This window comes from Tripterygium wilfordii, chromosome 21 (genome assembly GCF_013401445.1).
Source record: "Tripterygium wilfordii isolate XIE 37 chromosome 21, ASM1340144v1, whole genome shotgun sequence".
NCBI lineage: Eukaryota > Viridiplantae > Streptophyta > Magnoliopsida > Celastrales > Celastraceae > Tripterygium > Tripterygium wilfordii.
The window spans coordinates 3340309-3366518 of record NC_052252.1 but is presented as its reverse complement, the minus strand read 5'-3'; the positions used below and the strand labels follow the sequence as shown (position 1 = coordinate 3366518).

General features: G+C 37.2%; 3 protein-coding genes across 4 annotated transcripts; 1 reads left to right on the top strand and 2 right to left on the bottom strand.

Moving 5' to 3' along the window:
• The first annotated feature begins 588 nt into the window (after positions 1–588).
• LOC119989032 (malate dehydrogenase, mitochondrial) lies at positions 589–4557 on the top strand. The gene is made up of 7 exons (XM_038834322.1): positions 589–920; positions 1508–1681; positions 2030–2198; positions 2505–2566; positions 2701–2822; positions 3802–3919; positions 4117–4557. The coding sequence occupies exons 1-7, from the start codon at positions 675–677 to the stop codon at positions 4252–4254; spliced, it is 1029 nt and encodes a 342-aa protein (XP_038690250.1). The 5' UTR covers positions 589–674; the 3' UTR covers positions 4255–4557.
• A 1830-nt stretch (positions 4558–6387) lies between these two features.
• LOC119989031 (transcription factor GTE3, chloroplastic-like) lies at positions 6388–8937 on the bottom strand. Of its 2 annotated transcripts, none has more exons than XM_038834320.1 (4): positions 7229–8937; positions 7094–7133; positions 6855–6983; positions 6388–6735 (listed from the first exon to the last, which is right to left on the bottom strand). In XM_038834320.1, the coding sequence occupies exons 1-4, from the start codon at positions 8729–8731 to the stop codon at positions 6686–6688; spliced, it is 1722 nt and encodes a 573-aa protein (XP_038690248.1). In that variant the 5' UTR covers positions 8732–8937; the 3' UTR covers positions 6388–6685. The 2 variants fall into 2 exon arrangements, with proteins under 2 accessions (XP_038690248.1, XP_038690249.1); XM_038834321.1 differs by having other exon boundaries at positions 6855–6980; positions 7229–8934.
• Positions 8938–19101: 10164 nt separating this feature from the next.
• LOC119987717 (ABC transporter G family member 1-like) lies at positions 19102–20588 on the bottom strand. Its single transcript, XM_038832639.1, has 6 exons — positions 20436–20588; positions 20302–20326; positions 20059–20213; positions 19873–19959; positions 19432–19546; positions 19102–19322 (listed from the first exon to the last, which is right to left on the bottom strand). The coding sequence occupies exons 1-6, from the start codon at positions 20586–20588 to the stop codon at positions 19102–19104; spliced, it is 756 nt and encodes a 251-aa protein (XP_038688567.1).
• Positions 20589–26210: the final 5622 nt, after the last annotated feature.

Genomic DNA, 26210 nt, shown 5'->3' with positions numbered 1-26210 from the left:
GATTTTGTAGGGTCGGACGTTACGGTTTTGTGCTTTTGATTAGCTTGGTCAAATGGTCAAAGGCCTAAAACAAACTCATTTGAAGGAAGTAAATCTTTCAATCCTATTCACCTAAAACTAAATCTTTCAATCAATCATGATTTTTGGAGCGTAATTACTCTCAATCCCAAACCCAAATTGGATGGTAGAAAATAATAGGATATCCTAGATACACTATATAATGTCCGGGATTTATTGTAAAAAATTATAACGGATTCTGCATTGTGGTGATTTAAGGTGTTAATTTTTTTTTTAAAATTATGTATATATTTTGATAGGGGTACAATTTAATTATAGTTTTTTGTCATAAACAAAATAAATATATAATGTTTTGGGTTTATATTTGATGGTTCATAATTTTTATATTTTTTCAATTTTAATTTAATTTCTGTTTGAGATAAAAGTATATGGTATATGGTTAAAATAAATTCATAACTTTTTTTTTAAAAAAAAATTGATTGTCCTAGATAAGCTAAGGCTCCACGGGTTTATCATACACCAAGCACATTCGATTTTTCCTCCACAAATGCAGATTAAAGACTGAAGAGTAGCCTCCTCGAGCGAGACTCACAAACACAACAGCATTACGCTCTCTCTTCTGAAGCTTTTTGTCGTGGAAGAAAGGAGAAGCGAGAATGAGGAGCTCGGCGATTCTGAGATCAATCAAGACCAGCCTTTTTAGAGGGAATCAGTGCAGAGCCTTTTCATCGGAGGCCGTGCCCGATCGTAAGGTGGCCGTCCTCGGCGCTGCCGGCGGGATTGGACAACCGCTGGCCTTGCTCATGAAGCTGAATCCTCTGGTCTCTAGGCTTTCTCTGTACGATATTGCTAATACCCCAGGTGTTGCCGCCGATGTCAGCCACATCAACACCAGATCTGAGGTACTCTCTCTCTCTCTCTCTAGGGTTTTGCAGTCCGGTTTAAAATGCATAAACCCTATGTATATGTCAGTTTATTTTTCTTTGGTGTTCTGTTCACTGTATGAAATTTATGTCAGCGTTAGTTGATATGAAAGTTGGATTCGATCAGTGTGGAATCAAAGTTAGTCTCTTGATTTTTTGTGTGGTTATTAGTTATAACATTCAAGAAAAGATTTTGTTTTCGTGATTCTCGACATTTTTGTGGATCTAAGTTCTGATTCAGTTCTCTTCTTCTTCTTTTTTATGAGAATCTCCTTCTGTCTTTATCTTTTACTGTTGCCATTAGTTTCATTCTCCGTGAGCGTCTTCCTTCCTTCCAATTTGCTTAGTTACTGTTGCTTTTGACTGTCCATTTTTGTTCTCCATACTCACGAGCTTCTGATTTTGCATGCACTTATGTAGCCAATGCAATTAAATATTTATTTCTGTATCAATATGCGACTACTTGAGAGTATTCGTGCATCTATGCTCTGAACCATCTATTTTTTTCCAATAACATTTTATGGATTAAGTCAACATATATGTTACTTTTTTGTTGTTTGCTTCAGGTTAATGGGTACATGGGTGAAGATCAGCTAGGTCAAGCTTTAGAGGGAGCAGATGTTGTCATCATCCCAGCTGGTGTTCCAAGGAAGCCAGGAATGACTCGTGATGACCTCTTTAACATCAATGCTGGCATTGTTAAGAACCTCTGCCAAGCAATTGCTAAGTACTGCCCCAATGTGAGTCCTAACCTTTATTCCAGCATTTATGTGTTGGTTGAAAATATCTACTGTGAATTGGACTGAAATTCTGCAGTATCGACTCAGTTGCTAGCCAAACAATTGTTTTGAGGGTTTGAGGAAAGATGAGGGAAATGGTTACAGAATACCATTATAATCCTTGCCATTGTTTGTAATGACAAAATTTATTTTTGGTCGATGAGATCCTTCAGTACTATGTAGGCTTTCAAAATGTGTATGAACTTTATTTTGGTTTTACTCCTGTAGTATTCTGTATTCTTTTTCCTATTATGAGAGGCTGATGAGCTGTAATCTGTTTTTTTTGCTGTATTGACTTTTTGGAATCAGGCACTTGTTAATATGATTAGCAACCCTGTGAACTCGACAGTTCCTATTGCTGCTGAGATTTTCAAAAAAGCAGGGACATATGATGAGAAGAAGCTGTTTGGTGTGACTACTCTTGATGTTGTTCGGGCCAAGACTTTCTATGCTGGGAAGGCCAAAGTGCCAGTTGCAGGTTTGGTGATTTGTTCTTCGCATGTTATTTTTGGCTTCCTTTTGTCTGCTGAGTTGTTGACTTGTTTCTGCATTCTTATATTTTGAAAACTGTGAATTTGCTCAAATAGGCATTGTTCTTATGTTGGGCCTAATTGAGCTGATTGTTATTTGGCGTTTGATCTGCGGTGTTTTGTGATTCAAAAGTGGATTTTATTAATCTTTTTATTTTTGCATCTGGCGTTTAGTGCACTGTTTTAAGTTAAATTTGTATAAATCTTAAACATGCATGCATGTATTGACATTAGGTTGCTGATTTTCCTTGCAGAGGTTAATGTACCAGTTGTTGGTGGCCATGCTGGCATAACTATTCTTCCGCTTTTCTCACAAGTATATCCCTAATCCTCTTCCTCTCTCTCATAGTCAACTTGTTGAAAAATGCATATAGTATGGAGTCTCTTACGTGGAATCTGTTTCTAGATCTAACTTTCCTGAATTCTAACTGCTGCATCGAATAACTGTAGGCCACACCAAAAGCAAATTTTTCAGATGAGGATATTAAGGCTCTTACTAAGCGAACTCAAGATGGAGGAACAGAAGTTGTGGAGGCAAAAGCTGGGAAAGGCTCTGCAACATTGTCCATGGCGTAAGTTGTGATTGATACAATTACATGCTTATTTTTCGGAGATTAAAGTAATCTCTTCTTGTTCACAATGTTCTTCACCCATTGCCTCCTTCCCTCAAATAAAGAGGATTTTATTATCAATTCCTTTAGATCCTTGATTTGCTTGCAATTTGGTTTTTAGAAGTTGTATTCTCTGCTCAGTCTTACAATTACATTGGTTTGTAGCAGTGTTGTCACGAGGCGGCCGGGCGCACGTCTAGGCGCTCCAGGCGAGGCGAGGCGCAGCATGGGTGCCTCTCCTAGCCTTAATCGCCTGGCTTCAGCTAGGCGCGTGCCTCAGACCAGGCGCAAGGCTGGTCGGGCGCACGCCTAGGAAAATTGAGGTCAAAATGATCTCTTTTTTAATTTCAAAAGTATTTCTTGATTGTCAAAATGAGGTCCACTAATTATATGGCTTCACATGAAGGCTAAATGCCACGTGTCAAGACCACTATCTTTGGTGACTTACAGCAACAACACTTGCGTAGGTGTCGGACTCTCCTTCTTGCTATATTTTTTGCAATCACAGGTCTATCAGTGGTGTGTGTTCCTCAATCCTGAAAAATGAGCCTTTATATGCCTTTATCACATGAATGCTAAATGAGGTCCATGTGTCAAGGCCACACTATCTTTTGGTGACTTACAGCAACCAAAGCATTTGCTTAGGTGTCTATTAATCTAGTACATGTGTTATTCAAAAAATGAGCATTTCCTGCTTCTAATATATTATTTAATTTTAACCTATATTAGTCAGAAGTTCATATCATATTATCCTTCAAAATTAATTAATATTTGATCAAAATTAAATGGGATAAAATCTTTATATTTAAAGGAATAAAATTTTCCCCTTTTTCGCCTAGCTTCGCTCGGGCGCGCGCCTAGGCGTGCGCCTTGCGCCTCAGTCGTTTGATGGGTCATGCGCCTTTGTACGCCTTTCGCCTTTAACAACACTGGTTTGTAGATATGCAGGAGCAATCTTTGCTGATGCTTGCCTGAAGGGACTCAACGGGGTTCCAGATGTGGTGGAATGTTCTTTTGTGCAGTCTAACATCACGGAACTCCCTTTCTTTGCTTCTAAGGTGACTGGACAATTGCTGTTTAACTTGATTCGTTAAACGCTTCTCCACCTCTAGTAAACATCAAGGTCTCTAAGTAATTGGAAAATATTGTAGTCTGGAAAAATGCTTCTCACTCTTTAATTTCCATTAATCCTTGTAGTAAACATTAAGGCCCCTACTTACCAAGCACCTTAAAACTTTGCTCAATCTGTTTGCAGGTGAGGCTTGGAAAGAATGGCGTGGAAGAAATCCTTGGGCTTGGTCCTCTCTCTGACTTCGAGAAGGAGGGTTTGGAAGCCCTGAAACCCGAGTTGAAGTCATCTATTGAGAAGGGTATCAAGTTTGCCAACCAGTAGTTGAAGTGGAACATCCATCCATTTCTCATAGACACATCCAAATTTCAAATTTTGCATTCTGTTACAAGTGTTGTATTTATTGCCTGTGGCACCGGCTTTGCTATTCAACATAGAGTAGGGTTTATATGAACCAAGAGTTTCATCAAATAATTTTAGTTGCGGAATGTGGCGTGTTCTGCCAGGAACATCCACTTCGGCATGGATATTCCCTTAAGTTTACTGACATTACCTTGGAACAGTTGGATCTTGGATGCTATTTTGCATTGTTTCCCAAATAAATCATAAAGCTGTCGTTTAGCTACATGATTTTTTTTCCCTAATTTATTGGCGCTTTGATGGGTTGATTTTGATAATGCAGGGACCAACAGCGTACTGTTGAAGCTGATATTCATGTATGAATCAGTGTGCTTACCTTTTAGCTCTACCTTTTGAGGGTGGGGACTGCTCAACTTAAAGATGGTTCAAAAAGGTATGGGCGATGAGTCGTGTGGCCGAGCGCCAACTCCTTTACATCCATATAGAGCACGAATCAATACCATGTAAAGTGCAGCTTAAAGGAGTTTGCATTCCAGATGAAACCGTGATCGCATTCTTTTCGAAAAGCCACCTTTTGGAAAGTGTGGTGTAAGCAAAATTTCTCACTTTGATTTCATGCAGATTGAGAAGGGGAGAGGGAACTTATCTGATAAGAGTGGGGATCTAGCGACCTGATAGTTTTCTTTCTACTGTACTTCTGCACTTAAAGCAGAAACGATTTGCACAATACTGTGATAAAAGGAACAATTTTGCCAGTAGATCCACAGCCTAGTGATAGCTTGCTCCTCATCATTGAACTAGGTTCAACCCTCCCACCACCACCACCACCACCACCACCACCACCACCACATATATATATAAACAAATGCTTACCATAAAGGAAGAAAACTCCTCTCAACACATGTCTTTTATCCCAACAAAAGTAGAATAACATGCAAGTGAAAGGGCTAATTAATTTTCAAGAAGATAGATGACAGACAAAAATCACTCCATCCTCAACAGGTCAATGTTCTGCTGTCAATGTATGTTATGGAAAAATCATAATACTACTTTTGATACACACAAATAGAAAAGACGCAGAAATACAAGAAAAACCAACATGTAGAAGGGTTATATAACTGTCTTCAATAACATCTAAGCATTTAACAAAATGGGTCTTGATTTATTATTAGTTCACATTGAACAAGCATGTTGTAAAACTACGAACATGCATTTGGTAACTACGGCCTCTACTTGATGCAATACTAAAAGCATTTAATATGGTTTTCCATTCACCAAAAGGCAATCAGACAAAATCTTCCCAATCAAAACAACCAACCCTATGCACAAACTTACCAAGTTACGGCTAAGAAAACAAAAACCACAGTATCAAGATTGAGACTCGTACACCATGAGAATAGTTCACTGCCATTAGATGGTTGAAGGAAATACAAAGTAGAGAATGAAATATGTCACGTAAACCATTTTTGCCACCGAGGAGGAATGGAGGTTCTCATTATAATTGAACTTCAAATGGATGACACACTAAATGCATATAAAAACAGGAATACGTACTAGTCTTGGTTTGACCGAACTAATTATTGCCTCATAGTTGCCACAACAAACTAAAGAAAGTATAATTAGTATCTAGAACCCATGTATACTGAATATGGCAAAATACGAACCAGATAACCTAGACATGCCCCATAAACAAGGTCATTATTGTATTGTATAAACACCCTGTATTCAAAATAACAAAATATACTCAAATGGAAATTTGGCAGTAAAATCTGAAAATTATCGAAGGAATTTGGGGATAATGTGAAATCCTTTGCAAGACACTATTGGAAGGCTTAAGAAAAAGCGGGGATGCTATACAAAACACATTTCTGAAGAGTTACACATCTAACTCACTCAACCCAAGGCAAAAATGGACCAGGTTTCCTGGTAATTATGATCCAAAAACAGATGAAAAGAGAAAATCTATAACTGACTTGGAATCAATTCCAGATTTAATTGTTTTCTGAAGTACTTTGCCTTCTTTTGAAGTGAGGCCACAAAAGGCAGAATAGTTCAGATTAATACTTTCCATCCTGAGTGGTATGTCACCAGGCCAAGTTAACTTAAACAAACTTGAAAAGATCATCATGCAACTAATTAAATTGCATATAACACAGTGCTTCAATAACCAATTAACCATAGGGCAATTATTCAGACCTTTTAAATTAATGTTCCTATGCCCAATCCAAAAGAAGATCAACCATGGACCAGTAGTATTGGTGATCCATTGGTTGATTAACCTAAAGCTTCAAACATATTTGCACAGATTTTTCTAATGAGAGGGAACAAGCGATTAATGTAGTTTAATAACCTAAAATGCTTCCTCCTACCTAAATTAAATCCATTCAACTGAAAGTCATTGACCTGCATCTGATCCATATCCCGAGGAACTGCCCCTTTCAGATTCTGCATATGAAGTAAAAGGTAATCAATTACAGCTATGTTCTTTCTGTGACTAAAATGGCTTTCAAATCTGCAAGTTAAAACTATTACTATAGTAGATAAGGCAAAAGTTTAGCAATTACCACTTGAAGAGGATCCAGAGTCACTACTAGAAATGCTTGAAGAGGATCCAGAATCACTACTTGATCCGCTCACATGATCAGATCGATTTTCTACTTGAACCGGAGAAGTGGCACTAAACCTTTCAACTGCTTAAGATCAAACAGATTCAGATATCAACACACAATAATTAAATATCCATTAGGACATCATTAATGAGCCTGAAATAAAGCAACACAAAACTTTGCAAGTTGAAAAACACCTGTTTCATTTTGTGCCTCTGTATTGACAGCTGTCCAATTCTGCAGATAAAATAGAATTGATGAGGCAAAAGACAAGAACAATTTATGCAAAAGCTCCACTAGATTTTGAAATGAGTAATCACTCAGCATCATACCATATCCTGTTTCGCTGGAAGAGGAAGATCATTGTGTCTCTTGTTCGTGCTGATACTTCTATTGCAATAGGCTACAAACCTATCAAGTTCCCAAAGGGTCTCCGGGCCAACACTATCAAGATCCAGTTCAATCTCATCATCTTGCTGAAAAAGGTTAGGATTCCTTTCCTTAATGATTTCAACAACCCTTTCCAGTTTCTCGGAAGGCAAACTCTGAAGGTTTTCTCTAAGTCTCTGTTTTTCCTCATAGGTCATATCTCTATTGACTGGATCATCTGCCTTCTGCTTCTTTGCTACTGATGTCTCCCTCTGATGAGAAGTAACATGACTGGCTTTTGACACAGAATCCACCAGCATAGATTCTGATCTCTCCAAAGTCCTTGTATCCAAGAGTGCTGGAGTAGGTATGGTGGGAGCAGTAACAGGAGCAGGTGAATCAGGAGCTGTCCTTGATGGGAGAGTTGGCAAATCTGCACAATGTTCTATTTCAAGCCCTCCATCAAGAGCGAACTCAGCCTCAATCGTTGCCCACTTCTCCTCAAAAGTGTTTGATAAGGCTTCTGCCATATAATGCACATCTTGACCTTTTGGATTATACACCATGGCATTACTAAACGTTAGTCTGACATCCTCTGCAAAATCTTCCGGCGATTTATACCAATTCTTTTGCAACCTCGACTTAACTGTACCCAAATCCATTGGATGCTTGATAATTGTATAATAATCATGCAACTTCAATCCCTCCACATCCACAGGTTTATTAAATACCCACCCAAATCGATGTTTCATCAACATCATTAGTATGTTCTGACAACTCTTATATAATTTATCAGGCATAGTTATCCTTTTACGAGTCAAATCCAACTCCCCTTTCATCCCCACTCTTGGGTTCCCTTTCTTATTATTCTCCAAAGATGAGAACTTCTCCTTCACCGATACATTATTCACATTCTTGCTATACTGATTGGCCTTTGGTGTTAGCGTCCCATTCTCTGCAAACTCATCAAAGTGGCTGTTACCATTATCTGCAACAGGTTCAGTTGATCCCTGAAACGGCCTGAAATTGCTAGGCACCACTGAACCCGCATCAGAATTCACTCTAGCAAGCCTAGCAACTTTATCATTCGCGGAGGATTGCGACTTTGTGTATCCACCCACTCCAGAATAAGCTCTACTTGAAGCCTCCTCGACTTCAATCCTCTTAACCAATGCCCTAATTTGATCAAGTTCACTCACTAACTTACTCTTCAGCTCCCTAATCTCAGACTTTGACTTAGAACTAAAGTTAATCGTAACTTTATTTTCAAATTTAACATACCCGGATACAGCATTCCGATCACCAGAGCTTGGTGGACCAGACAACAAGTGATTGCGGCCAGACGAATCATGGGTTGCCACGCGCTGCTGAGATGAGTTGTTGGGTTTCTTTCCGGTGTCGACTCGCTTCCTCTTCTTCACCGGAGAGTCATCTTCACCGGCACCGCCAAGTGACCCTTTAGCCATTCATGTAAAAGTCGTAATTTTGACGGTAACCCAGAAACCCCGGCAGTCAAAGGTGCCGGAAAAAGATGGGAAATATATAATTTCTTGAGTGATAGAAGAACCCCCAACTCTATCGCGCTAGGGTTTTGGTTTTGGGTGGAGTTGCGAAGAAACAGTAGAATTACTTTTTGTTTTTCGTGTTAATATTATTTTAGTTTGTGAGAGGAGAACCGTAGGGAGATACGGTCATACAGACGAGTGAAATTTTTTTTTTTTCCTTTCGATACTATTGCCCATCAAGGCCATGTAAAATTAGGATTCCCCATATATACATTTTTTTTATGAGTGAGATCCGAAACAACTAGCCTAAGCATCATAATTCACAGCATCATAAAAGGAGGATACACTATTTACACTCCGCACTTTATTAAATACATCTCATTAACATTATAAAAACCTAATCTTTCAATACCCTAGACCTTATCAAAAAAAAAAAAAACCCTATTCAGACACTACCATTCTCAACCCCAAATTCACTAACAAATTTAAACCCTACATCCTATAGGTTCTTCCCAAACACAACCTATCCGCCAAACCCTTCTCTCTCAAGGCATATATTTCATGATCCAATCTCTTATCTCTTTGATTTGATTGATATTGCTTATCAATAATATTTAATTTATAATTCAATTTAGAATTAGAATCCATAAGTTCATTTATTATCTTTGGAATGATAAATAACCCACTTAACTCAGTAAGTAGATTCATACGACTAGAGTTATTGGTTCAAATTCAATAGTAGGTATAAAGTAAAAACTTAAATTTGATACACGAGTCAAGTTAGATACCAAAGTCAATCGTAAAGAATAATTGTTATATTCGCTATATTTTTTATATTGATTTTGTATTTTTCCGTCATATTTAATTCTTTATTTTTTTTTTATTTATTTTTGAATTTTGATTACTCAGATGCACCTACTAGTTACACCATCCCATTGATGGCCTCCACCTGTGTCCTCCCTCGTCTAAGAGTGAGATTTGCCTCAATTGTTTGCCTCTCGCCTTCGACTTTCTTCAAATTGCCTTATGCCATTTCAAACATTTTACAAGCTTCTTGTGGATCAATGTCAATACTCTTTTGCGCATCATTCACTAAAAGAGTCATCTCATTATTTTCTATTGCAAAACCACCCATCAAAGGTATCGTTAACCATTGGTCATTAAGACGTATTCTCAAAATACCTATATCTATGGGTGTGACAATAGACACATGATTTGGTAATATGCCAATCTGAATCCCAAATAATTAGATTCTTATTAGTACACAAATATTTAAAGTCATTTCTTTGATTTGTTCTTCTATTTCTAAAATCGTAACTTTAGTAATAACTTCATCCATCTTAACTACCAAATAAGCTACACTGTGAATTTATACTAGCTTAGAGCAATCATAATGATAACATTTTAGGAAGCATGGACAACATTTGCTAACCATGGGAATAAAATGGCTCAATGATGGTAATTTGTTGTGAATAACAGGGAGACATGGAACCTTGACATGCCTCCATGTTGGCTTGCTTGGTCTCAACGAGAGACACATCCATGTCATTGGAGTCGGTGGCTTCGATGTCGTATTGGGAGGGCTTTTGCCCAAAGCCCGAAGAGGTGCGAGGGAAATGCAGCTAGCATGAAGAGCTCCATGATGATCGAGGTGGTTATGTACCTTGGTCGCAAGCCTTTGGCGCGGTTTCCGTCTGGGGATTTTGTGTTATCTGATTGTCCCATCACGGTTCAGTATCTTGTGCATGCTACTTCTCAGGTCAGAGAATTCTTGATGCTTGAGTTCTTGATACTTTTGCTTCCTGGTTTTTGCTTGCCAGGTGTTTGATAAAATGCTTGAATTATTTTTAGGTGTTTTTCTCTGTATATTTCTTGAGTGGTTATTAGTTGTTTGTTTTTAGATTCTAACAAGTGATTGAAAAATAGAGCAGATTAGTATATCATTGCAAGTAAGTTTGACCATGACTCGTTGCTAGGTGTCCCATGGTGAGTCTGGTTGCTGTTGTGAGTATTAGAGCCCGACCCACGAACAATATAGAAGGAGAAAAACTGGGAGATTCTGTTGCATCTTATGCATACTAAGTTTGAATTAGTGAAGAGTAAAGGCCTTATAATTCGAATCTTTAACAGTCCTACATATAAGGTTCTTGATCCATGCTCTTAGGGTGTGATATTTGGATATTTCTAACTAATATCGAGTACAGCTATATGCAAAGATTGCAACTTTCATCAGTGGAAAGAGTTTGTTCATACTTCTTAGGTTTCTTCATACTTCATGCTGCCTTAGTTTCAATCCACACCCAATGCAATGGTAGGGTAAGATGGCTACATCTGTCCTTATCCCCTTCCACCACTGCAGAAGACTTGTGCACTGCCTTTTGTTTCGTTTTTCTTATCTTAAAGATGGAAACTTTTGTGGTCACTACTGTCGTATTTTGATTACATTGTTGTGGCTATTGAAGAGTCATTGATGTGATACCATATCCGTAAAAAAGCTCATGGGTTCATTGCAAGCACGCGAATGGAGGATTAGCGAAAAGAATGAAGAACCATTGGAGCAAGCCTCAGCAACAAAGGCTTCTCTCCGAGAGAATGCCAGTGATCAAAATGAAGGCCATTAAGGAAGAGGTCGTAAGAGGAAGAGTGATTGAAATATAAATTCACTCAAGGTTGTATTTCATTTCATCTCTCTTAATCTATTACATTCAAATACATCACATTGAGGAGGTAGTAATCCCAAAAGGGGAACCTGTCAATCTACTTCCTCAGCCTGCCCACATTATGAGCCTTAAGATTGACCTCATTCAGAAGTACCAATAAAATTTGAGACGGTTGGTACAGAGCCAGGTACACGGTACACGGTACACGTATTCGTATAATTCCATTTCAGACTGATGGAGGATGACAGCCAGCAGTGACACAAATGGATTACTGGGCAGTGTAGACAGGTTACCTCTCCTGCCTGAATAGTCACTGATGTATATATTGTGCAAGGCTACACTTTATAGTTTTAATAGATGCAGCATCGTTATGAATTCTTCCATAGGAGTTATATGCCTGATTGATCATTATATGTTCATTAGCAAGATCCACTATTCTAAAATCGCTAGCCTCTGGATGCTAGTAACCATGATCATCCTTGCCTGATTAGAGATGTTCAATTTAGAACTTTAAGATATATTTTTCCAAACTTCTTACAAAGACAAACCTGCTTTTTTGATGATCTTTTAACCACCCAGTATACATTGGCTTCCAAGGATCGATCTCAGCAATTGATAACGTTGGTTATTCACGGCTAGGATGAAACCCAGTATGACTTATAAAGAGAATGTTTGTGATTAGTTACTAGGGGTTCAAACTATCATAACTAGATTTCTTACTTCTCACCTTTTTCATTGCTGCTTTGCACTTAAGCAGAAAGGTGAGGAGCAGAGTAGTAATCTTTATCTATAGTCAAAATGTTCGTCTTTGAGCTCTCTTGTCTTTTCTTAGTCCAGCACTATCTTTGCAACTTGCATGTGTACAATAAAACTTGATTTTGACAAAAAAGATATAATCAATTACTTTATGGGTCTGTCTTTGTGTGTAGGAGTTGAATAAATTTTTATAAGTGATTTGTATATGGCATTAGAAAAAGCAATAATTTTAAAATCATTGGTGTGCATTTGACTAATATATTATGAGAACCGACCAATTGGCAGTATTTATGTCCGATCTCTTTCATATCAAATGACTGGGATCCACATTATATATGACCATTCTCTTTTATTAGTTCAGTGGCACAAAACCAGGATAATGATTGATAAGATTATCCCATTGTCTGTTTTCAAATATTTAAAATACTCTTTCAAGCTTAGGATGTCAAAGTTGTTAGAAGTGCTTATCCAGATTACAGAAGCACTAACCCTACACTGCTCACTTAGTTGGTCAAAAAATATTTTAGATTGAGAACTGAAATGGTAAACAATACTAGTTTCACAGCCGTCCAGTTTATCATATGACATTTCTTGTGTTTTTCTATTTTCCTTTTCTGAGATGACATTTCTTAATGCATTTTGATGTGATGACTAGTCAATCCTCTGATATTGCCTTTCTTTTTCTATGGTTTCAATAGATGAATTTGAGTTTATCATGTGAAGCTAGAATTACATATATGATATATGTAACGAAGCAACTATAGTTTATGTTTTACTCTATTATGTTTTCTTCATAGATCTCCAATTCTCTTTACTTTTTTTAAAAAAAGATTTTGACTCCCCTTCCTCTCCTTGGCAATATGAATGAAATTGACTTTTTTCTTCTTCTTCCTCCGCACTGCATTTCGCACCAAGTATTCAACATGGGCATTATGTTATTCTCTCTTTTGTTTAAGTGAGTGCATATCGATTATAAGATTGTATTTGATTCAATGACATGGACAACCCATTTGCATGATTTATAAAATGCTATGCATATGCTTGTGTTTTAACTCTTCCTCTAACATGTCCAGGCATTTTTGTTTTTTGTGATAATCTACACTAAAGTCTTGTAGTACTTCTCTTTATTTTGGCACTTCTTGTGGTGTTCTTTTCTTCAAGGACAAGCTAGTGCTTATCATGCAGCATCAACTTTCCTTAAAAGAATACTAAGAAATGTTTTGCAGAGAAAAGAAGCTGCCATCCATAGAAAACTTAATCTTATTCATAGCAAATGCTCTTCTGACTTTTTAATTGATGAGGTCATAGATGACGTAGTGGAACCCAATAGATGAATTTTCACATTAGTAGGTGTGTGATTCTTAAAACTTATCAACCAATTGTTCTTCTTCTTATCCTTAAAATTGAATTGAGACTGTTGATGGACTCCCCACAATTCTCTCTGTCTCTTTTAATTGTGAAGCAGTAGTGGACTTATGCTTATAGCTAACCTCCACTTGGATCTTGAAAAGAAAAGACAAGACTAAGGCCAAAACTTAGAGATCGTAGTAAAATTGCTTTATTGCAGCCTATGCACCAAAAGTTCTTAAACAAATAGTTTCTTTTAATTGCTGGACTCTTTGTGCATAGAATGTGTTCTTATGGTTTCTTTCTTGTTGTTTGGTGTGGATCTTCTAATGTTTACTTGGTAGTCTCACTGTCCATAATTTGGAGTTGGATCTTAAGTCATGAGTGAACATGTGGACACAGTGGTAGAGTTGCAGGGGTACAACCTAGAGGTCGCATGTTCAATTTTTAGAAATAGTCTGTCTAAATATTATATGAGGGTATGATCTACGTACATCATGCTTGTCCTTGATCCCGTCCAATGTTGGAGCATTGTGCACGGGAATTATTTACCTTTTTTACCATGTTGCATCATGTCATCAAGATGATCAAGATGTGTACAGAAAAAGGATGGTCTGACTAGGTTACAGAGACAAAAGTTTTGCCTTTTCATTCGACAATCGACATAGTAGAGGCGGCCAAATTTTAGGTTTATGGAAAAGGCCCAGTTCCCTGACTAGGTATTCTGGCATGTAAAGAACATGTCCCTTGTTTTTCACAGAATTGAAGATGGATTGGTAGTGTGTGATTGTATATCTTGAAAGGCAGGATCAATGGCAGCCGGTGGCGGACCCAGGATTTGAAATGACTGGGGGCACAACTAGGTGGCGGGGATCAGGGGTTTTCACAGAATTGAATTGAAGATGGATTGATAGTGTGTGATTGTATATCTTGAAAGGCAGGACCAATGGCCATTGGCGGCTAAAAAGCGGCCACCTGTCGCCACTGGACAAAAAGTATTTCTGTGTTCTCTCTCCCTGGTCGGCATTGCCTTCACACACTTCCATGAGAATGTAGCATATGAGTTGGCAGGACGAAACATATGTCAAATGCGGACCATATTGGATTTTGAAATACATGGTGGCATGTTTTGACCCGTTTTGAATTTTATATCAACAAAAATAATGCCATTAACTCTCTATATATTGGTGAGTCCTCTTACCTTAAATGTTATCCTACCTAACTAACATGGCAATGGCTCTCTGTAAGTTTTGGTTATGCATTCTTCTGCTCTTGCTTTCATTATCCAGTCTCGAGTGTCGTTCTCCCGATCCCTTCTCGATCAAGAAAACACCGGGGTTCGTGGAGAATGCCAGATTAGTAGTGAAGGAAAGTGTAAGGAGGCAGGAGATGAATGGAAGGTTTGCTGGGTCCAAGAGACTTAGTCCTGGAGGACCTGATCCTCATCATCACTAGGGTTTTGTGGTTTTAACCTCAAATCTCCTGTATGTATGTATGTATGTATGTCTAATACTTCTGAAGACTGGATGTCATATATATGTAAGTTAATTGTTGCACTTTTTACCTGTAATTCCACTTGGAGCCTGTGAGGCTCTGAGTCTCTCTTTTTTTTTCCCCGACATGGGGTTGATATGCAGTGTGTCCTTTTTCAGTAATGTATGTTTTGGAGTTGCTTTTGCAATGATGGAGAGGCAAAAGGTGAACTTTTCATATTAAACAAAATCTATGTTGTTGTTGCATATAATATGAGTTGGTGGGTGGCTTTAATAATAATAATACTAAAGTTGATCTTCAATTTTTTATTTTATTTTATGGAATCCATTGTTTAATGAAATACATTCATGCCCATCAAATGTTGCTCCCGTTATGACAAAACAAAATGACAAAACAAAATGGAGAATAGTAGTGTATAGAGTTTTTCTTCTCTTATTACATGGATAGTAGTGTTCTATAAGCACCCAATCGGCTAACTTAAAGTTTAGTGGTTTTTTTCCCTTCTTTTTTGTCTCGTTTTCCTTTTATAGATGAGTGGAGATTGGTTGGGAATCGAACATGAGACACACAAACTTATTTATGGGATCCAGGGCTTCACAATTCGTTTAGAATATGAGAATTTATAATTTTAATCTAATAATTTTAGAGATGTGTCACATCACACCACACTTTTATTTTTTCAATGTTAAAACTTGTTTGATTATTTCTTTATCATTATATGTGAATTGTAAACTCTAGGGAATTATAGAGCTCCAAACTCCTATTCATGAAGAGAGTCTAGGTTACAATGAAACAATGTCATTGGTTGCACTAAGCCTAATTGTTGATGTTTCATATGTTTGTTTGATATAGGGCTGAATTTGGATTGAAATACGGTTGAAAGGTGCAAAACCAAAAGTTCAATTAATTACCATTTGTATAGCTAGTAGAAATCATTTTTCAGCGGGATTTGGTTTTTGGCTTGGTTTTGCCTAACTGGAAAATTTTACAACGTTGTCCAATTCCGAAAAGCTCCCTGGCCCCACCCCGGTTTCGTGAAATTCCATTGTTTCGAGCCTCAAACGGATTGTTTTATGTTTTTAGGGGTATTTTTGTAATTTTATATTTTCGTGTTTTCATCATTTTAAGGTTTTAGTCGGCCCTAGTGGTCATTATCTTTCATTCTATCAAATAAATCAAAAATCTAAAGGGTTTTCTCTCAATTTTCTGATTAATTCCAGTGTTACTCTTTTCACCAAAACGTTGGTTGATTTGTTATTCTATTCCTTTGTTGATCTGCTGCGTTATTGTTCAATCGCTTAGATTCTATAATCTTTTTGGTAAACTTTATATGACACCGGAATTCATAAATTGATCTAATTTGGTGCCCTTTTCAACTTTATATTATACTGTTAAATAAGTCATGGGTAATAACATGGATTTTTTTCCATCTATTTGGAGATCCTATTTAGGTCCAAAAGCCGCCATGCCAATCAAACATACCAAAAGTCCACGTGAATATTCATTTTAAAAGGGACGAAGGTCAATGTGATGACTAGACCTTCCATTCAAAATATTAAGCTACAATTTAACCAAATAGGTTGACAACTTAATATGTTCAATAAAAACAAATTTATTCATGTAGGCATACTCCAACATGTTATCTTACTCTCAATTGATAGAAATGCTGATTTTTCTCATTAAGTTTGAATGGGCTCAAGAGTTGGAGTATATCAAAGATTAGCAGACAATAAAATGTTGGGACAAATTCTTTCGTTAAATGAGTTACGGTCTCGAGATTCTCAGGGAACACTCCCAATCATTTTCTTTTGGATTTGCAATGTTGGTTAGATAACGACCATGATTCCTCAAATTATTGTTACGGTCTATCATGATGTGATTTTTAGTCTTTATTTGTTTGTGCATGTTAGATTTTTTTTAAAAAGGTACACCTAGAGAGAGTCGGACTCAAGTTACATTCTTTACATTATCCCAAATGATTTAGTATTTGGAGAAAATAAGAGGATTCAAATATTCTGAGTTTATAGGGATCAAAAACCCTAGTTATTCTTTATTAAAAAAAAAAGTTTGCAAGTATACCTAAATTAATTAGGTTATGTCTTGTTTTGTTTTACATGTGAAGGTAACGGGCAAAGGTGACGAGGAAAAGATGCTTATCTTTTTAGGCTGGACAAAAAAATGTTTTGTTTAATGGATTCCACGTATTGACCTTAAAATTCACAAAGGAAATTTTTTACAAGAGTTGTAAACAACAATTTAGTTTTGTCCTTGAAGATATACTAAACCTAAGGGGATTTACTTGTACGGCTATACACACAAGGCATGACAATAATAAATTATCTGATGCTCTTGCACCTCTAAGTATAGATACCAAATCCATCATTGTTTTGATGAAAAAGGTTTCACATGAACTCTATCATATTTACCTTTTTGAATGTATTAATATTCCTGATTGATTTATGAAATTTATTTCTTCGATCAAAAAAAAGTAATGTAATTTTTAAACCTTATATATGTTTGATTATTTATTTATCATATCATCATAGAATAAACTAACTTCACCTGCACATGCAACCGGTCCCAAGGTCAAATAAAGGAGGAGGGTTGTGATAGGTCGACAACCAGTATAAAACTTTGTCAAACATAGGAACATGAGTCTTAGGGGTGTCCACAGGATCGGGTTCCGGGTTTAGCCCGATTCGATAATTTTTACCAAGGAAGTGACCCACCCGATAACCCTATTAAAGGGTACCGAGTTATCGGGTTTCTCGGACCAAGTTCCGGATTACCCGATAAGACTTGACAGGATGCCACCAGATTTGTGAAATTCAATCAATGGATCCCTCACCAATGCAACCGAAAAATAGAAAATGAGGAAATTGATTGTCCTCCTCCACTTCAAATCTCACACTTTCCCTCAACAAGTCACAGATCTGTTAGGCTTTGGGCTTTGCATGGTGAGGTACGGTGGGCAATGGGCACAGATCTGGGGTAGCAAGTCAACTGCCTATAACTATATTAGATCTTCTTGTTCTTGCTTGTAGTCTATAGAGGATGAAAGTCTTGCGGGCCGTGTGAGTTTATTAGTGAAAGAGATTGAAAGAAAAAGGTGAGAGAGAGAAGGATAGAAAAGAGTGTGTGTTTGAAAGAGAGAAAAGGGCAGAGAGAGATATAGAAGAAGACAAAAGACTTCCAGCTTTAGTTGTCTTTATTTATTATTATTTGTTAAAAGGATGCAACTTTTAGAAAGTAAGTTTGAATAATAATGTATTAATATTTGATAAATTCAACATTGCACAACTATCCCACGACGGAAAATAAAGAAAGATAAATAGAAAGAAAACTTTTAAAAAGTACAAAGAATGAAAGAAGTATCGACTCAGATCGATAAAATTGATTTCAGATCCGCCTGATAAACATCGGGTCGAATCAAGTTTGGATGCCCGATAAACACCTCTAATCAATCTAAATGAGAACATCGTTGGACAGATTTTCATTAATGTTCTTATAAACATATGTAGTCGATTATAAACTTTTGTGATAAATGTTTTGATAAAGGAATAAACAATATTTGTTACTTTTGTGAAAGTTATCCGTGTTACTTTTCGACCCAAACAAGCAAACCCAAGTACATATAGCAATATATATGTGTGTGTGTGAACATACTACCATACAACTTGTTCACCAAAATACTCGGTGAGAAAACTTCTTCAAAGATATATACATCATTCACTGAAAATCATGATCACATCACCACATAATATAGAACAACACATTTGACATCATATATATATATATATATATATATATATGGAGTGCAATTTCATCATTCTTTGCCTTGTTGATCGAAGGTGTAGAACTAGGGTTTACTACAACCTGTCTAATCTCCTCATGATGCACTAACACTAGATTTGAAACTCCACGTTTAAGCTTCTCACCAGCCTTAATAATACCTAAAAACAATACTCTATAAACCACTATCATCCCCAGCAATATCACAAGATCAACCCATTTAGAATAAACCATCTCCACTTGCCATGTATCCCTCAAAATTTCTTCACCTTTAATAATATCTTATCCTGCTTGATTATTACCAGGAAATTCTAGCCCTTCAAACTCATTTTTGAATAATCCTTGGTAGGCATACTTGTGGAATGAAATGTAGAATAAAGGGTACTTCCAAATTGGCTCGGGGAGATCATCCGGCAGCCGGAAAAACCCACCGGTGAATATCATGAGTCCTTGAATACCAGCTCCTGCTATAATCCCCATTAGGAAGTTGAAGACTATGCTTGCTACAACCATCATTAATTATGCTCTTAACCAAGATCATGCAAACATACATTACTAGAGTGAAGTACAAGAAATGTTCAAATCCTTTCTGAAGCCCTGCGAGGTAGTAACCTATCGCGCCGGGCATCGCGGATATGACGATCAAGTAAGGCGAGGATGGTATTGTATTGCCAACTACAAATGCAGTGACTCCATAGTGCCCATTTAGCCTTTCTTGTAGAAATACCTGGGTTTAGAAGGAGAATCAAATACAATGGGAATTGAAAAAGTCTTAACCTGATAAACCTGGGTGTTAATAGTTAATACAACATTTTATCACCGAAATATAGGTTATGTTTCATTTTGCACACTGATTGTCTAAACGCTTACTTCAATAAGATGAAGTTCAAAATTCTGTCAAATTGATATATATATATATATATATATAACTTGGGCAGAATTTGATACTTTCGGTCAGTCAATTTGCCTATGTGGCAGGTTGACTGATTGAAGCTCTATACTAGATAAATGTGTATGTTTTGATCAGCACTTCAAATGGAAAGAAAAGCTTACTTTCATGTCCTCCACAAAGGAAGGGAATCCACCGTTGATCATGAATGTCAGGAGCGAAGACGTAAACATTAGAAATGAACCTCTAGCCTGGAAAATAGTCAAGAATATTGTATGATCAATTCAAATGAAATTTTGAAAAAAACTTTCAAGTGTCAATCACTTGACATCATCTATAATATAATTTACCCGAATTGAACCATAGCTAGAGCCTAAATTGTAAAAAATAATTCCAAGACCAACATCCAACCCAATATAGATAACAAAACGCAGCCAATAGTAGCCTAGATCGCGATTCATATTCACAAAAGATCGCCTAGTGAGCATATGAAGTTGAGACAACCCTAAATTCATAAGCTAACATAAGTGAACGTCACATATTGATTTCAATGTTTTTGAGACTTTGTAAGTGTACATATATAATTGACATACCTGCCAGTGCATCAAGAAGTGTAGACTTGCCACAATCAACCAGAATGACCCATTACAACCAACATCTCCCAGGGTCAGGCGTACCCGGTTAGCCCTTGAAAGATCAATTTCCAACCATTTTTTCCCTCTGGAACCTTCACCCACAAGTCCGTCCATGTCAAAAAGGCATCCTCCTTATTTGGATTTGTAATCGCAGGCAATGGATAATTAATGGTTTCTACTTGTAAGGTAGACTCAATTTCTAGGTTGGCTGGTTCAGATGTTGGATAATGCTCATAAGAAGCCATGTTAATTTCTTCGACCTTTCTGTATATGTGTGTGTATATATCGGTGTTAAAGATATACATATATTGTTATTGCAGCCTATGCACCAAAAGTTCTTATACAAATAATTTCTTTTAACTGCTGAGACTCTTTGTGCATAGAATGTGTTCGTATGGTTACTTTCTTCTTGTTTGTTGTGGATCTCTAAACGTTTACTTGGTAGTCTCACTATCCATATTTGGAGTTGGGTCTTGCATCTTGTCACAAGTGGACAAGTGGCATAGAAGTAGAGTTATAGGAGTGTAACGTAAAGGTCGCATGTTCAATTTCTAGAAACAGTCTATCCTTATACTATATAGAGATAAGGTTTGTGTACATCGTGTTTATCCTCAATCAACACCCACTGCTGGAGCGTTGTGCACTGTAATTCTTCTTCTTTTACCATCTTGCACCAAGTCTTCACGAAGATGATCAAGGGTTACAGAGACAAAAGTTTTGCTTTTTCATTTGGCATAGAGGAGGGCAAGTTTTAGGTTTATGGAAAAGGCCAAGTTCCATGACTAGGCATTCTGGCATGTAAAGAATATTTATGCTTTCCTTGTTATTCACAGAATTGAAGATGGATTGGTGGTGTGATTGTATTATATCTTGAAAGGCAGGACCAATGGCAATGGCGGCTAAAAAGCAGCACCAGTCGCTACTAGACAAAAAGTAGAACACCCATTCCTGCGTTGTCTCTCTCTGGAGTCTGGTAGGCATTGCCTACACACTTCCATTGTTAAAGCAATATTGAGAATGTAGCATATGAGTTGGTAGAACCAAACATCTGTCAAATACTTCCCATATAGGATTTTGAAATCAGATGGTGGTATGTCCCTCCAGTGGTTTGACCCTTTTTGAATTTTATATCACCGAAAATGATGCCATTAACTCTCTATATAATGTTGAGTCCTCTTACCTTAGATGTTATACAACCTAACTAACATGGCAATGGCTATGGCTATGGCTATCTGTAAGTTCTGGTTATGCCTTGTTCTGCTCTTGCTTTCATTCTCCAGTCTCGAGTGTCGTTCTCCCGATCCCCTTTCGGTCAAGAAGACACCGGGGTTCGTGGAGAATGCCAAATTAGTAGTGAAGGAAAGTATAAGGAGGCAGGAGATGAATGGAAGGTTTGTTGGGTCCAAGAGACGTAGTCCTGGAGGACCTGATCCTTATCATCACTAGGGTTTTGTGGTTTTAACCCCAAATCTCCTGTTTGAAAGCTTAAAAGTTCTGAATTTCTATATATGTATGTCTATATACTTCTGAAGACTGGATGTCATATATATGTGTGTTGGTTGTTGCACTTTTTAACTGTAATTCCACTTGGAGCTTGTGAGTCTTTTTTTAAGTTTTCTCATCTTGAGAACAGCTTTTGTCTGGGTCTTTCTAGTTTCTCCTATGTAGCAGGTGTTTGTATTTCTGTCATGATTAATAAAATTGGCTCAGACTTACAAAAAATAACTTTGGAGCGTGAGTCTCTGTTTTTTTCCCAGTCATGGGGTTGATATGCAGTGTTGCATGTAATATGAGTTGGTGGGTGGCTTTAATAGTAATACTACTAAAGTTGACCTTCAATTTTTTTTTAAAAAATGGAATCCATTGTTTATTGAAATACATTCATGCCCATCAAAAGCTACTCCCATTATGACAAAACAAAATGGAGAATAGTGGTGTATTAGAGTTTTTCTTCTCTTATTTCATGTATGGTTTTTAAAATCAACCTGTGAATTGAATCATGAAGGCTGAAGGTTCAAAATTTTCAAGATTCAATCGTTACGATGAAAATTGAATCGCAGGTTTTTAATAAATAATAAAATAATAAATATTTAGTTATATAGTAATTAATAATTTAGTATATACTATATAGAATATAATATATATAGTATATATACTTATATAGTTATATACTACTACCAATACCAATACACAATTACACATACCAGAAAACAAAAAAAATAAAAGAAATACCTACATATATATGATCACTTTTCATCACACGTCAATTTCCATATATACATATGGACATAACAAAATATATATATATAAAATTGGGCGGTTCACTGTTTGACGGTATTTATGAACTAAATCGCGATTTTCCCTAGTTCAATGCTCAAACGGTTAAACATAAAAAACAGTCCGTGTAGGCCATCGGTCACGGGTCTAGAAACTATGATTTCATAGATAGTGGTGTTCTATAAGCACACAATGATCAACAAACTGAAAGCATATTGGTTTTATTTTTTGTCTTGTTTTCCTTTTATAGATAAGTGGAAATCTGGTCAGGAATCGAACCAGAGCCCGGTAGACCTATTTATGGGATCCGATCATCTGGGGGCTGGGCTTCGCAATTCGTTAGAATATGAGAGTTTATTATTTTTTTTCTAATGGTTTTGGGATGTATCACATTACATTACACTTTTATTTTTCAATGTCAAAAAATATTTGACTTTTTTTCTTCCATTAAATGTGAGGAGAGCCTAGGTTACGATGATACAAAATCTCTTGTTGCACTTGGCCTAATTGTTGATGTTACATATGTTTGTTCAATCGCTTAGAGTCTACAATCTTTTTAGTCAACTTTACATGACACCTGAATATTCCATGAATTGACCTAATTTGGTGCTCTTTCAACTTTATATTATAATGTTAAATAGGTCATCAGTGCTAACATTTGATTTTTGTATCTATTTGGATATCCTATTTTAGGTCCTAAGGCCGGCCATGCTAACCAAGCATACCAAAAGGGCATTTGATTATTCATTTTCAAAGGGACGAAGGCCAATGTCATGAGTAGACATTCCATGCAAAATATGAAGCTACAATTTAAGCAAATAGTATGATTGTTGTAACCCTTTCCCACTCACACTCACAAAATTTTTCATTTAGATTTATCAGTTCTCGTGGATACATTAGGCCTGCACGAGTCCACACATTTTTGTTCTTCCTTGTGCTGTCTCACTTAATGGTACTTGAGACTAAGGAAAATGCCTTGTTAGTAGAGTGGGAAGGGCTTGTCCTTATAAACCATATTAACAAGTCGAGTAGAGACTATTTCCAATTGGACCGAATTATTTCGATACCATATTGTCAATCTCATCTCACTCACACCAACAATATTGTCCTTTTAGGATTATCAATTCTCGTTGATATATTGGGCGTGCATGGCTTTGTTCATTCTTGGGCTGTCTCACTTAATGGTACTCGAACCCAAGGAAAAGCCTTGTTGGTAGAGTGGGAGATCAGAGCTTGTCCTTATAAACCATATGAGATCCTCACATCTTTTCGATGTGGGATTCCTAACAATGACAACTTAACATGTGTCAAACCGTATGGATTCAGGTGATCCCGAGTTCAATTCATGTTGAGAACAATACCTTTGTGGCTACTCGTTGGGTTTTGTCTCAACTTACCCTGTCGCCAGAGGGAAAACTTTTTTCACTGACACGCAGACCTGACAACCTGAGTTTAGATCTATATCATTTGTCCAATCGATACTCCACCATGTCAAACTTGTCTGGTGTGGTTTTCGATTATAAAAAATTCAAGTAAAACAAATTTAGTCATTTAAGCACATACTCATACTCCACCATGTTGTCTTACTCTCAAATCATAAGAACTCTCTGATTTTTCTCATTAAGTTGCAAGCACAACTGGAGGGAGTGGGACTCAAGTTACTCTTTACTTTTACGCCTTATGATTTACTACGGTATTTGGAGAAAGTAAGAGGATTCAAATATTCAGACTTTATACAGATAAAAAACCCATAGTTTCTCTCTAATAAAAAAGAAGTTTGCAAGTGTACCTAAATTAGGTTATGTCTTGTTTTGTTTCACATGTAAAGTTAAGGGGAAAGGTGACTAGAGGAAAAGATGCATTATTTTTCTATGGCTGAAAAAAAAAATGCAAGTTTGGTTCAGTGGAGTCCACGTATTGACCTTAAGAGTGTGCTTGGATTGAGGGATTTGAGACGAAGGAAAATATAATTTCCTTTCAATTCTCTTATTTGAATAGCTTATAAAAAATTAAGGGGAATGATTTGATGGGAATGAGAGGGAAGATTTCATTAATTTTTTGTCAAAATTCTTCCTCCCCAAAATAGTCATTTGGAGGGAAGACTCCAACCAGAGCCAAACCACCAAACAAAACTAAGAGCTACCCCCATGACAAAGGGGATCATTGTTACCCAGCCAAGCTATAAACAACTCTTTCCTAGAAGCACCCTGTCTTGCAAGAGAGTCGGCTACAGCGCTAGATTGCCTCCACACATGATTAAACGTGATGGGAGATAAAAGGTTAGAGTAGTTTCTAATTGCATTGACATCATTCTCCAAGGGCCAAGGATTGGAGGATCCTTCTTGTATCCAACTGACCACGTTTAATAAATCAGCCTCTACTATAATTCTACCTTTATCTTTAACCCCATACTCCATTGAGATTTCAAGAGCTGTTCTAATCGCTTTCAATTCAGCACCATTAGAGTCAGTTGAATCAAAGGGGCCAGAGAAGACACAAACAAAGTTTCCGAGACTATCCCTTAGGACACCTCCCACACCTGAACTTGCTGCTTGAGCCGAGCCATCCGTATTCCATTTCAAGAAGCCTGAGGGAGGGGCAATCCACTCACAAGAACCATGATAGGGGAGAGAGATATTCAAGGCTTTTAGCCAAAAACCATACCTGATGAAGATAAGATAGAACACATTGCCCCAACCTATCTGCTTGTCCTCAAATACTAGATTATTCCTCTCGGTCCACAATGTCCAAACGATAGCATCAAACATCATCAACCACACTTTCTTTTGGATCTTTCCCGTAGAGAAACTCGGCCACTCATCATATAAACCAGATATAGTCCTCGGGCTGCACCAGTACACGCCCCACCATTCCATGATTTTATACCAAATGTTCCTGGGACCATCACAGTGGAGGAAAAGATGATTAATGGACTCTTCTTGATGATGACAAAAAGGCACCCCGAGTTGTTAGGAGGGAGAATGCCTAGTCTGCATAATATCTCTCTAGTACTGATTTCCCCTTGTAAGACCAAACAAAAAAAAATCCACTTTGGGTGGGGACCGACCCTTCCAAGCATTGGGGGCATTTCATGATCTACAGCAGCTGAGGTGAGGGATTTGACTGAGTAAGTGCCTTCAATTGTATGTCTCCAAATGATATTGTCTCTCTTTGTTGGACAAAGGACCGTGCCTCCAAGCAAGTCTAGTAGTTCATTTACAAGAACTTCTTCCCATTGGAATAGAACTCTTCTCCAAGTGAATAACCAGTGCCATTTTAAGCCATCCCAAAATCCAAAGCTTTCAATAGGTTGAAATCTTTCTTTCAATGGAGTCTCTCCCAGCCAAAGATGTTCCCAGAAGTTCACAACCTTACCATCGCCCACAGAAAAAGCTTGCCCCTCTTTGATAGCTTTTTCAACATTGCCGCGGATAGGATCAAGAAGATTCTGAATGTTTCTCCACAAGCTGGACATTTTAGAGGGATTAATAGAATTTTGGATCACCCCAGGCAGGTTGTACGTATTTCTCTTGCAGCAGAGACTTCCACAAAACTTTCGAATTAGTCTGAGACTTATTGAACCTCCAAAT

Bases quoted from the DNA above. Each gene is read 5' to 3' on its own strand.
- LOC119989032 (XM_038834322.1), top strand. From the start codon at position 675: ATGAGGAGCTCGGCGATTCTGAGATCAATCAAGACCAGCCTTTTTAGA. The intron at 1,682-2,029 runs GTGAGTCCTAAC...TTTTGGAATCAG, and splicing joins TTGCTAAGTACTGCCCCAAT to GCACTTGTTAATATGATTAG. The intron at 3,920-4,116 runs GTGACTGGACAA...ATCTGTTTGCAG, and splicing joins TCCCTTTCTTTGCTTCTAAG to GTGAGGCTTGGAAAGAATGG.
- LOC119987717 (XM_038832639.1), bottom strand. From the start codon at position 20,588: ATGGCTTCTTATGAGCATTATCCAACATCTGAACCAGCCAACCTAGAA. The intron at 20,327-20,435 runs GTTCCAGAGGGA...GATTGTGGCAAG, and splicing joins GGACGGACTTGTGGGTGAAG to TCTACACTTCTTGATGCACT. The intron at 19,323-19,431 runs GTTACTACCTCG...TGATGGTTGTAG, and splicing joins CGCGATGCCCGGCGCGATAG to CAAGCATAGTCTTCAACTTC.
- LOC119989031 (XM_038834320.1), bottom strand. From the start codon at position 8,731: ATGGCTAAAGGGTCACTTGGCGGTGCCGGTGAAGATGACTCTCCGGTG. The intron at 7,134-7,228 runs GTATGATGCTGA...TTTTATCTGCAG, and splicing joins TTCCAGCGAAACAGGATATG to AATTGGACAGCTGTCAATAC. The intron at 6,736-6,854 runs GTAATTGCTAAA...CTTCATATGCAG, and splicing joins CTCTGGATCCTCTTCAAGTG to AATCTGAAAGGGGCAGTTCC.